Source organism: Entelurus aequoreus, linkage group LG16, assembly GCF_033978785.1.
Source record: "Entelurus aequoreus isolate RoL-2023_Sb linkage group LG16, RoL_Eaeq_v1.1, whole genome shotgun sequence".
Taxonomy (NCBI): domain Eukaryota; kingdom Metazoa; phylum Chordata; class Actinopteri; order Syngnathiformes; family Syngnathidae; genus Entelurus; species Entelurus aequoreus.
In genome coordinates, this window is record NC_084746.1 from 38,084,345 (window position 1) to 38,096,439 (window position 12,095).

A 12,095-nucleotide genomic window follows, 5' to 3' on the forward strand; every position below is an offset into this window, starting at 1 on the left:
ATTAAATACATCATGTAACTACAGTATTAAAGTTTATTTAGTTCATTCAATAAAACATATGACATACATGCTTCATCAAACTGTGTGGTAACATGCAATAATACATCCAAGTAAAGCTACTGGGTTTAGACATTTTAAAGCAAATTAGCTAAAGATTGTTAGGTGGATTCAGATAATTGAGAACATTTGATCCTCTGTTGAAAACTCTTGAGACAAAGACATGGAAGATGTGAAATAAAGGTTTTGCAGCTTACCTGATGGGCTCTGATCCTCTATTGTAAACACGAAACTTTATTTTGTTTTGTTCAAGTAGAAGACTGAGGAATGATCGAGCAACATTTGTGGTGAAATGCAATTATATATCCATGTAAAGTCACTAAGTTTAGACATTTTAAAGGGGTTATGTGACATTTTTACCCCCTTTATTTAAAACTGTTATTTGCGGTCTACATAACATGTATCAGTGGTAGTTTAGTCCAGGGATTCCTACGGTTAAGAAACATTTGATCTCCCATACATGGAGATATCTGCTGACGTAACTAAGGCAACATAGGTCACTAAAGTCTCAAATTCCAAACCGCTTGTTAGGAGCAGGTTTGGAAGAAGGTGAGATTGTTTTGTAAATATCTCCACCATGATTTCAAATTTTCAGGACTTTTGTGGATCCCAAACACACAAAAACAGGTGGGCACTGCTCGCTTTATTACGACACTGGATTTGACCAAGGGCTACTGGCAGATTCCCTTGTCGCCAGAGTCCAAGGAAAATACGTCATTTTCCACTCCGGAAGGTTTATACCAAATTGTGACACTTCCGTTTGGCTTGTTCGGTGCACCCGCCACGTTCCAGCGCCTCATGGACCGGGTGCTGCGCCCTCACGCTGCATATGCGGCCGCCTACCTGGATGATGTCATCATCCAGAGTAGCGACTGGGAAGAACACATGCGGCGGGTGGGGGCGGTGCTCGAGTCCCTAAGGCAGGCGGGGCTCACTGCCAACCCGGCAAAGTGTGCAGTTGGCCGGAGGGAAGTACAGTATTTGGGGTGCCACTTGGGAGGAGGGCATGTGCGCCCGCAGGTAGACAAAACAGCGGCAATTGCGGCCTGCCCAACCCCCAAGACGAAAAAAGAGTCCTGTACATGCCTGATTTTTCTCTCCCGTTTTGTCTGCAGGCTGACGCGTCGGGCAGAGGACTGGGAGCTGTTTTGTCCCATGAGGTGGAGGGCGTCGACCGCCCCATCCTATACATCAGCCGGAAGCTCTCCGATCGGGAGGCAAGGTACAGCATCGTGGAGAGGGAGTGCCTCGCCATCGGGTACTACCTCCTGTGGCACTCATTCAGTCTCTGCTCGGACCACAAACCCCTCCAGTGGCTCCACCGCATGAAGGATGCCAACGCGCGGATCACCCGTTGGTACCTAGCTTTACAATCCTACAATTTTAAAGTGATCCACAGACCGGGGGCGCAGATGGCCGTGGCCGACTTTCTCTCCCGCTCCCTCACGGGGGGGAGTAGGCGCGGCCGGACGGCTTCCCGGCCTGCGTCTGGCGGTGGAGGTATGTGGAGGGAGGCGTGGCCTGCGGGCCTGCAGCGGAACGGGGTGTGCCAGGACCGGCCTCGAAGTCAGCGACAGGTGCGTAGATGGCCCAGGTGGGCTTTGTTATCTAATCACCTGTCGCTCTGTATAGGCAGCAGCCGGGAGGAGAGAGGTTGTTGGAGCTGGAGGGGAGCTGGAGTGAGAGTGAGAGCGAGTCTGCCAGAGAGGAAAAAGACAATTGCTGGAAAGCAACCTGCTGCAGTATCAAAAATAAAACTGTATTGTAACCCTGATCCGGGCTCTCATGTCGGTGCTTGGTGGTCCAAAGAACCCCCTGGAGGGCAACCTCCACAGCTTATATTTGACATGGACTATAAATAGGCTGGACTGGCATTACAGCCGCCAGTTCAGTACGGCCATGATCAAGGTGAGTTGGGGAGCGCTGCTCAAATACAAATGAATAGCCAATTAGCGTTGATGCTAATATGATGTACTATTTTTCATAGTGTGTTGGAAAGAGCCTCACTGTACACATTCCATACCACATCAGGAAGTAAACGGTGTCCATAACATCACTCAAGTCTCCTGTCCATCATTACAACAAACACAACACAGAGTCCAGGAGGCTTGAACTCGTGACGATTACAGTGCATTCAGCAGGGGTTACACATGCCTCCACGGTTTGAGTTCAAATTTTAGGGACTTGTGTGGATCTCAAATACACAAACATGTGCCAAAAGGTAAAAAAAACTGGTTTTGCATAATAGGAACCTTTTAAAGCATACTGGCCAAAGATGCAGTAGGTTAATTGAGAACATTGGATCGTCTGTTGTAAACTTTTGTTTCAAAAGGTATAAAAGGTGTTAAGTAGAGGGTTGGGAGATTACCTGCTGTGCCGGGTGAGCCTGAAAGATTCAGAAAAAGAAGAGGAATCTATGTTATTGTTTCTTAAAAACATAATGTAAACACAATGTTGAAGTTTATTTTGTTCATTCAAGAAATGTATGACCTAATGGGCTCCGATCTTCTATTAAAAACACAATACTTTCTTTTGTTTTGTTCAAGTAGAAGACTGACATAAATGATTCAGCAAACTTTGTGGTTAAATGCAATTATATATCCATGTAAAGTCACTAAGTTTAGACATTTTAAAGGGGTCATATTACATTTTTACCCCCTATATGTAAAACAGTTCCTCACGGTCTACATAACATGTATTAGTTAGACATGGCAACGGTGGAGGATTTTCTTAATGGGGAAATATGTTAATGTCTCTTGTTTCCAGGTTAGCATTTTAGCTAGCGAGCTAGTGCCAGTCAGTCCATGAGCTTTTCAAAGCGCAGTTATCGATCACATATTTAATATAATTTTTTATTTAAAATGGTAATATTAACTCTTAGGGGTTTTATCGCGTTTATCGTTATTACTGTTTATCATTAGAACCCTACCCATCTAAATTGAGTTTTTTGACAGATGTAAGTTAAAACTCTACACTACTTTTTGTTCGACGTGGCAATGGTGGAGGATTTTAGCATTTATGTACATGTACGATCCAGTCTGCCCGACGACAAAATAATAAGGAGAAATACAATTACAACTTTGGGCTACAACTGAATAAAACAACTGGGGCCTCGCACAAAGCTCTTCGGGTAATCCTCTACCATATATGGAGATATCTACTGACGTAACTAAGGCAAACTATGTCACTAAAGTCTCAAATTCCAAACGGCTTGTTTGGAGCAGGTTTGGAAGAAAAACAAGATTGCTTTATAAATATCTCCGTCATGCCTCCATGTTTTGAGTTAAAAAATTAGGGACTTGTGTGGATTTTAAATGCACAAACATGTGCCAAAAGGTAATAAAAGCTGGTTTTGCATAATTGGACCCTTTTGAAGCATACTGGCCAAAGATGCAGCAGGTTAAAGTGTTAAGTAGAGGGTTTGGAGATTACCTATTGTGGTAGACGTGCCTGAAAGATTTAGAAAAAGAAGAGACAACTGTTATTAAATACATCATGTAACTACAGTATTAAAGTTTATTTAGTTCATTCAATAAAACATATGACATACATGCTTCATCAAACTGTGTGGTAACATGCAATAATACATCCAAGTAAAGCTACTGGGTTTAGACATTTTAAAGCAAATTAGCTAAAGATTGTTAGGTGGATTCAGATAATTGAGAACATTTGATCCTCTGTTGAAAACTCTTGAGACAAAGACATGGAAGATGTGAAATAAAGGTTTTGCAGCTTACCTGATGGGCTCTGATCCTCTATTGTAAACACGAAACTTTATTTTGTTTTGTTCAAGTAGAAGACTGAGGAATGATCGAGCAACATTTGTGGTGAAATGCAATTATATATCCATGTAAAGTCACTAAGTTTAGACATTTTAAAGGGGTTATGTGACATTTTTACCCCCTTTATTTAAAACTGTTATTTGCGGTCTACATAACATGTATCAGTGGTAGTTTAGTCCAGGGATTCCTACGGTTAAGAAACATTTGATCTCCCATACATGGAGATATCTGCTGACGTAACTAAGGCAACATAGGTCACTAAAGTCTCAAATTCCAAACCGCTTGTTAGGAGCAGGTTTGGAAGAAGGTGAGATTGTTTTGTAAATATCTCCACCATGATTTCAAATTTTCAGGACTTTTGTGGATCCCAAACACACAAAAACAGGTGGGCACTGCTCGCTTTATTACGACACTGGATTTGACCAAGGGCTACTGGCAGATTCCCTTGTCGCCAGAGTCCAAGGAAAATACGTCATTTTCCACTCCGGAAGGTTTATACCAAATTGTGACACTTCCGTTTGGCTTGTTCGGTGCACCCGCCACGTTCCAGCGCCTCATGGACCGGGTGCTGCGCCCTCACGCTGCATATGCGGCCGCCTACCTGGATGATGTCATCATCCAGAGTAGCGACTGGGAAGAACACATGCGGCGGGTGGGGGCGGTGCTCGAGTCCCTAAGGCAGGCGGGGCTCACTGCCAACCCGGCAAAGTGTGCAGTTGGCCGGAGGGAAGTACAGTATTTGGGGTGCCACTTGGGAGGAGGGCATGTGCGCCCGCAGGTAGACAAAACAGCGGCAATTGCGGCCTGCCCAACCCCCAAGACGAAAAAAGAGTCCTGTACATGCCTGATTTTTCTCTCCCGTTTTGTCTGCAGGCTGACGCGTCGGGCAGAGGACTGGGAGCTGTTTTGTCCCATGAGGTGGAGGGCGTCGACCGCCCCATCCTATACATCAGCCGGAAGCTCTCCGATCGGGAGGCAAGGTACAGCATCGTGGAGAGGGAGTGCCTCGCCATCGGGTACTACCTCCTGTGGCACTCATTCAGTCTCTGCTCGGACCACAAACCCCTCCAGTGGCTCCACCGCATGAAGGATGCCAACGCGCGGATCACCCGTTGGTACCTAGCTTTACAATCCTACAATTTTAAAGTGATCCACAGACCGGGGGCGCAGATGGCCGTGGCCGACTTTCTCTCCCGCTCCCTCACGGGGGGGAGTAGGCGCGGCCGGACGGCTTCCCGGCCTGCGTCTGGCGGTGGAGGTATGTGGAGGGAGGCGTGGCCTGCGGGCCTGCAGCGGAACGGGGTGTGCCAGGACCGGCCTCGAAGTCAGCGACAGGTGCGTAGATGGCCCAGGTGGGCTTTGTTATCTAATCACCTGTCGCTCTGTATAGGCAGCAGCCGGGAGGAGAGAGGTTGTTGGAGCTGGAGGGGAGCTGGAGTGAGAGTGAGAGCGAGTCTGCCAGAGAGGAAAAAGACAATTGCTGGAAAGCAACCTGCTGCAGTATCAAAAATAAAACTGTATTGTAACCCTGATCCGGGCTCTCATGTCGGTGCTTGGTGGTCCAAAGAACCCCCTGGAGGGCAACCTCCACAGCTTATATTTGACATGGACTATAAATAGGCTGGACTGGCATTACAGCCGCCAGTTCAGTACGGCCATGATCAAGGTGAGTTGGGGAGCGCTGCTCAAATACAAATGAATAGCCAATTAGCGTTGATGCTAATATGATGTACTATTTTTCATAGTGTGTTGGAAAGAGCCTCACTGTACACATTCCATACCACATCAGGAAGTAAACGGTGTCCATAACATCACTCAAGTCTCCTGTCCATCATTACAACAAACACAACACAGAGTCCAGGAGGCTTGAACTCGTGACGATTACAGTGCATTCAGCAGGGGTTACACATGCCTCCACGGTTTGAGTTCAAATTTTAGGGACTTGTGTGGATCTCAAATACACAAACATGTGCCAAAAGGTAAAAAAAACTGGTTTTGCATAATAGGAACCTTTTAAAGCATACTGGCCAAAGATGCAGTAGGTTAATTGAGAACATTGGATCGTCTGTTGTAAACTTTTGTTTCAAAAGGTATAAAAGGTGTTAAGTAGAGGGTTGGGAGATTACCTGCTGTGCCGGGTGAGCCTGAAAGATTCAGAAAAAGAAGAGGAATCTATGTTATTGTTTCTTAAAAACATAATGTAAACACAATGTTGAAGTTTATTTTGTTCATTCAAGAAATGTATGACCTAATGGGCTCCGATCTTCTATTAAAAACACAATACTTTCTTTTGTTTTGTTCAAGTAGAAGACTGACATAAATGATTCAGCAAACTTTGTGGTTAAATGCAATTATATATCCATGTAAAGTCACTAAGTTTAGACATTTTAAAGGGGTCATATTACATTTTTACCCCCTATATGTAAAACAGTTCCTCACGGTCTACATAACATGTATTAGTTAGACATGGCAACGGTGGAGGATTTTCTTAATGGGGAAATATGTTAATGTCTCTTGTTTCCAGGTTAGCATTTTAGCTAGCGAGCTAGTGCCAGTCAGTCCATGAGCTTTTCAAAGCGCAGTTATCGATCACATATTTAATATAATTTTTTATTTAAAATGGTAATATTAACTCTTAGGGGTTTTATCGCGTTTATCGTTATTACTGTTTATCATTAGAACCCTACCCATCTAAATTGAGTTTTTTGACAGATGTAAGTTAAAACTCTACACTACTTTTTGTTCGACGTGGCAATGGTGGAGGATTTTAGCATTTATGTACATGTACGATCCAGTCTGCCCGACGACAAAATAATAAGGAGAAATACAATTACAACTTTGGGCTACAACTGAATAAAACAACTGGGGCCTCGCACAAAGCTCTTCGGGTAATGCTCTACCATATATGGAGATATCTACTGACGTAACTAAGGCAAACTATGTCACTAAAGTCTCAAATTCCAAACGGCTTGTTTGGAGCAGGTTTGGAAGAAAAACAAGATTGCTTTATAAATATCTCCGTCATGCCTCCATGTTTTGAGTTAAAAAATTAGGGACTTGTGTGGATTTTAAATGCACAAACATGTGCCAAAAGGTAATAAAAGCTGGTTTTGCATAATTGGACCCTTTTGAAGCATACTGGCCAAAGATGCAGCAGGTTAAAGTGTTAAGTAGAGGGTTTGGAGATTACCTCTTGTGGTAGACGTGCCTGAAAGATTTAGAAAAAGAAGAGACAACTGTTATTAAATACATCATGTAACTACAGTATTAAAGTTTATTCAGTTCATTCAATAAAACATATGACATACATGCTTCATCAAACTGTGTGGTAACATGCAATAATACATCCAAGTAAAGCTACTGGGTTTAGACATTTTAAAGCAAATTAGCTAAAGATTGTTAGGTGGATTCAGATAATTGAGAACATTTGATCCTCTGTTGAAAACTCTTGAGACAAAGACATGGAAGATGTGAAATAAAGGTTTTGCAGCTTACCTGATGGGCTCTGATCCTCTATTGTAAACACAATAATTTATTTTGTTTTGTTCAAGTAGAAGAACTGACATAAATGATTCAGCAACATTTGAGGTGAAATGCAATTATATATCCATGTAAAGTCACTAAGTTTAGACATTTTAAAGGGGTCATATTACATTTTTACCCCCTATATTTAAAACAGTTCCTCATGGTCTGCATAACATGTATCAGTGGTAGTTTAGTCCAGGGGTTCCTACGGTTAAGAAACACTGATCTCCCATACATGGAGATATCTGCTGACGTAACTAAGGCAACATAGGTCACTAAAGTCTCAAATTCCAAACAGCTTGTTAGGAGCAGGTTTGGAAGAAGGTGAGATTGTTTTGTAAATATCTCCACCATGATTTCAAATTTTCAGGACTTTTGTGGATCCCAAACACACAAAAACAGGTACCAAAAGGTAAGACAACATGGTTTATCATAATAGAACCCTTTTAAAGCATACTGGCCAAAGATGCAGCGGGTTCATTGAGAATATTTGATCCTCCGTTGTAAACTTTTGTTACAAAAGGTTTAAAATGTGTAAAGTAGAGGGTTTGGAGATTACTTGTTGAATCGATCGGGCCTCAAAGATTCAGAAAAAGAAGAGGAATCGATGTTTTTATTTCTTAAAAACATAATGTAAACACAATGTTGAAGTTTATTTAAGAAAAAAAGGACACACAGAGGAAACTAAAAACAATTAGAATATTGTGTAAAAGCAATTACAAGGTGAAACTGATAAATGACTTGGGCTCATAATATGCAACTTAATATATTTCAAGACCTTTTAATATAATTTTGAAGATTAGGGCAGAGAGCTCCTGAAAACCTCGAATTGAAAATTTCAAAAAAGTTCGGGTATACAATTACGTATCAATCATGATCATCAAAATTATAACAAATAAAAGCTTGGAATATTTTAATTTGTATGTAATGAATTTATATCACATTATTTTCATGTTTGAAGCTGAAATATTGAAATTAACTTTTACACGATATTCGATTTTTTTTAGTTTCACCTGTACATGCCTCATCAAACTGAGTGGTAAAATGCAACAATGTATCCAAGGAAAGTTACAAGTTTTAAACATTTTAAAACATATTGGCTGAAAATTGTTTGGTGGAATTCGTTGGTTACTCGGGAACATTTGATCCTCCATTGTAAACTCTTCTTACAAAGGTTCATAAAGTATGAACTTGATGTGTTGGACATTTACCATGAATTGATTAACGTGGACCCCTACTTAAACACGTTGAAAAACTTATTTGGGTGTTACCATTTGGTGGTCAATTGTACGGAATACGTACTGTACTGTGCAATGTACTAATAAAAGTCTCTCTTTCTCTCTCACCTTGTGAGTTGCCGGTACCTGGAAAATCTGCAAGGGGAGAGAAATCAATGTTAGTGTTTCTTAAATAAATGATGTAAACACATTAAAGTTTTGTTTGTTCATTCAAGAAAATGTTTGACATGGATGCTTCAGCAAACTCTGTGGTGAAATGCAATAATGTGCAAAAAGGTAAGAAACGTTGGTTTTGCATAATAGGACCCTTTTAAAGCATACTGGCCAAAGATGCAGCAGGTTAAGGTGTTAAGTAGAGGGTTTGGAGATTACCTGTCGAATCGGCCGTGCCTGAAAAAGAAGAGGAATCTTTGTTTTTGTTTCTTAAACACATCATATAGAAATTATATGTTGACATTTATTTTGTTTATTTAAAAATTATGACATACAGGGGAAACTAAAAACAATTAGAATATTATGCAAAAGTTCTTTTATACCAGCAATTACAAGGTGAAAATGATATGACCTGGGTTCATAACATGCAACTTAATATATTTCAAGACATTTTGATATAATTTTGAAGATTATGGCAGAGAGCTCCTGAAAACCTCGAATTGAAAATTTTAGAACATTTTGGGTGCATAATAACTGTAAATCGTGATCATCAAAATTATAACAAATACAAGCTTGGCATATTTTACTTTGTATGTAATTAATTTATATCACATTATTTTCATGTTCGAAGTTGAAATATTGAAATTGACTTTTACACGATATTCGATTTTTTTTAGTTTCATCTGTACATGCCTCATCAAACTGAGTGGTAAAATGCAACAATATATCAATAAAGTCACTAATTTTAGACATTTTAAAACATATTGGCTGAAAATTGTTTGGTGTAATTAGTTGGTTACTCGGGAACATTTGATCCTCCGTTGTAAACTCTTCTTACAAAGGTTTATAAGCAGTGTTGGCACTAACGCGTTACAAAGTAACGTGTTACTGTAACGCCGTTAGTTTCGGCGGTAACTAGTAATCTAACGCGTTATTTTTTATATTCAGTAACTCAGTTACCGTTATTACATGATGCGTTACTGCGTTATTTTACGTTACTTTTTATGTAGTATCGGCTAGAAACAGAAGATCTGAGTGTGTTTTGTGGCAGCGCTACGGTTTCGTTCTTCTGAATCTCTTGTGTCACACGGAGGAGCCGCGCTCTGTGTGTGTCTGAGTGTGGGAAGGGGAGGGAGGGGAGGGGTGCGCGCAGCAGCATTCGTGAGGGAGGGGCGGAGACAGAGAGAGCGAGAGAGTTGTTAACACGCATGCGTCGCCAGGCTCAGCTTTTTATCCATAGATTTATCAGATTAAATTTTTTATTATCTATAGCAGGGGTGTCAAACGTGTGCCCTGGAGGCCATTTGCAGCCCACAGCTAATGTTTTAAAGGCCCACAGAACATTCTAAAAATACTATTAAAATAAACAAAAACATAACAAAAGTGAAATAAAAAAGCTTAAAGGTGAAATGTAATTTAGAAAAAGTTGCAATGTTGACTAATAAAACAAAGCTGTTTTTTTTTTCAAACTGTCATTGCTCAAAAACATAATATTGAAACAAAATCAATGTTATTATGAATTATAGTACACACACTCTGTCAATTCTCTTATATACTCTTTCATTCTAGACTTCTAGAGTGTTTGATTATCACATCACTCTAAATGTAGAGAATATAACGTTTACAAACATAAAGAGGGATCCTAGTGGGCCAGGCCAATATTTCCTTATCTCTAAACTAAAACTGGGGAAATGTGTAGAGTGTTCTGGGCTTCAGACATGATTTTATTTCAGAATTCCTTGAGAGAAAAAATGCCTGGTTAGGCTTTGGTATGTAAAAATAAAGTTAAAGTACTTATTTGGTTTACAGCTGTGTTGTTATTATGCTGTTTGTTACTTATGTATGTTATGTTGCAGCTATTTAAAATAGTTTTGTCAATTTGTTCTGGCCTGAAATAAGTTGGCCCTTTGAAACATATCTTTGTCTTGTAGACCACATTGCTTAGCAGAGTTCAGTGATGCAAATGCATGCCAAGATGATCAACAGATTGTATTATTCTCCAGTGTGATAACAGTACTGAAATGAAGGCTAAAAGGGCATTAATGGGAGCTTTAAAAAAAGAAGAAGAAAAAAAGAAGTAACTAAATAGTTACTTTTCACAGTAACGCATTACTTTTTGGTCTAAGTAACTGAGTTAGTAACTGAGTTACTTTTTGAAATAAAGTAACTAGTAACTGTAACTAGTTACTGGTCTTCAGTAACTAACCCAACACTGTTTATAAGGTATGAAATTGATGTGTTGGAGATTACCTTGTGAGCTGTTGCTACCAGACACATCTGCAAGGGGAGAGAAATCAATGTTAGTGTTTCTTAAATAAATGATGTAAACACATTAAAGTTTATTTTGTTCATTCAAGAAAAAGACTGACATACATGCTTCATCAAACTGTGTGGTAACATGCAATAATACATCCAAGTAAAGCTACTGGGTTTAGACATTTTAAAGCAAATTAGCTAAAGATTGTTAGGTGGATTCAGATAACTGAGAACATTTGATCCTCTGTTGAAAACTCTTGAGACAAAGACATGGACGATGTGAAATAAAGGTTTTGGAGCTTACCTGATGGGCTCTGATCCTCTATTGTAAACACAATACTTTCTTTTGTTTTGTTCAAGTAGAACAGGGGTGTCAAAGTCAAATGGACGGAGGGCCAAATAAAAAATTTAGCTACAAGCCGAGGGCCGGACTGTTCGAATGTTCATTGAAAAATTTTTAAATGACGCATATAGTCTAGTGAACCTAATTGAACCTACTGAAAACCTAACAAATATATTCCAATATGATCAGATAAATAAAGCAATATTTTCTTATGGCTCTGTCAGTAATCTTTAATTTTCAACAGACACAAAAGACAAATTTCCTTTATATAAAAATCCCCATAACATGAACATTAAATGAAAGAAACCGGTATTCAAGGCACCATCAGTAGCCTATATTTTCTATTTTAGCAAAAGTGGGCTAAATTTACTTCAAAGAAAAAAACAATAATAGCAATTTTCTATCATCCACTCAACTGAAATATTTTTAAAATATAATTAAATTGAAATACAATAAAATAAAGTGCAAAAATCTATAAATCAAAAACAACACTTTGTTTAAGGAGAAGTAACATGCAGTGAAAACAAATATTAAACTTTAACTTTTAAACTTGAATTGAGTAAAAACTCTAAATATGTGATTGCACAGTAATGTTCACATTAAACCCCCCTCCTCCCTCCGTGGGAGGGAGGCGAGTTGGGTGCCCGAAACCCCCCGCTGGTTTCGGCCCGCCCCTTGGCGCGCGTGGCACGGCGGGCTCCGCGACCCGACGGCTGGCCCTCGTGGCTTGACGGCGGGCGC

At 40.1% G+C, this 12,095-nt stretch overlaps 1 protein-coding gene across 2 annotated transcripts in view; it reads right to left on the minus strand.

The window, feature by feature from the left end:
• The window catches only part of LOC133630938 (uncharacterized protein DDB_G0282077-like), a 78,033-nt gene that overhangs the window by 28,085 nt on the left and 37,853 nt on the right, over positions 1–12,095 (minus strand). For both annotated transcript variants that reach the window (XM_062022816.1, XM_062022817.1), the window contains exons 16-22: positions 11,006–11,032; positions 8,975–8,992; positions 8,711–8,737; positions 7,030–7,047; positions 5,966–5,983; positions 3,490–3,507; positions 2,426–2,443 (exon numbers count right to left, since the gene is read on the minus strand). In XM_062022816.1, the coding sequence (XP_061878800.1) occupies positions 2,426–2,443; positions 3,490–3,507; positions 5,966–5,983; positions 7,030–7,047; positions 8,711–8,737; positions 8,975–8,992; positions 11,006–11,032 (144 nt within the window). The remainder of the gene's footprint in view (positions 1–2,425; positions 2,444–3,489; positions 3,508–5,965; positions 5,984–7,029; positions 7,048–8,710; positions 8,738–8,974; positions 8,993–11,005; positions 11,033–12,095) is intronic.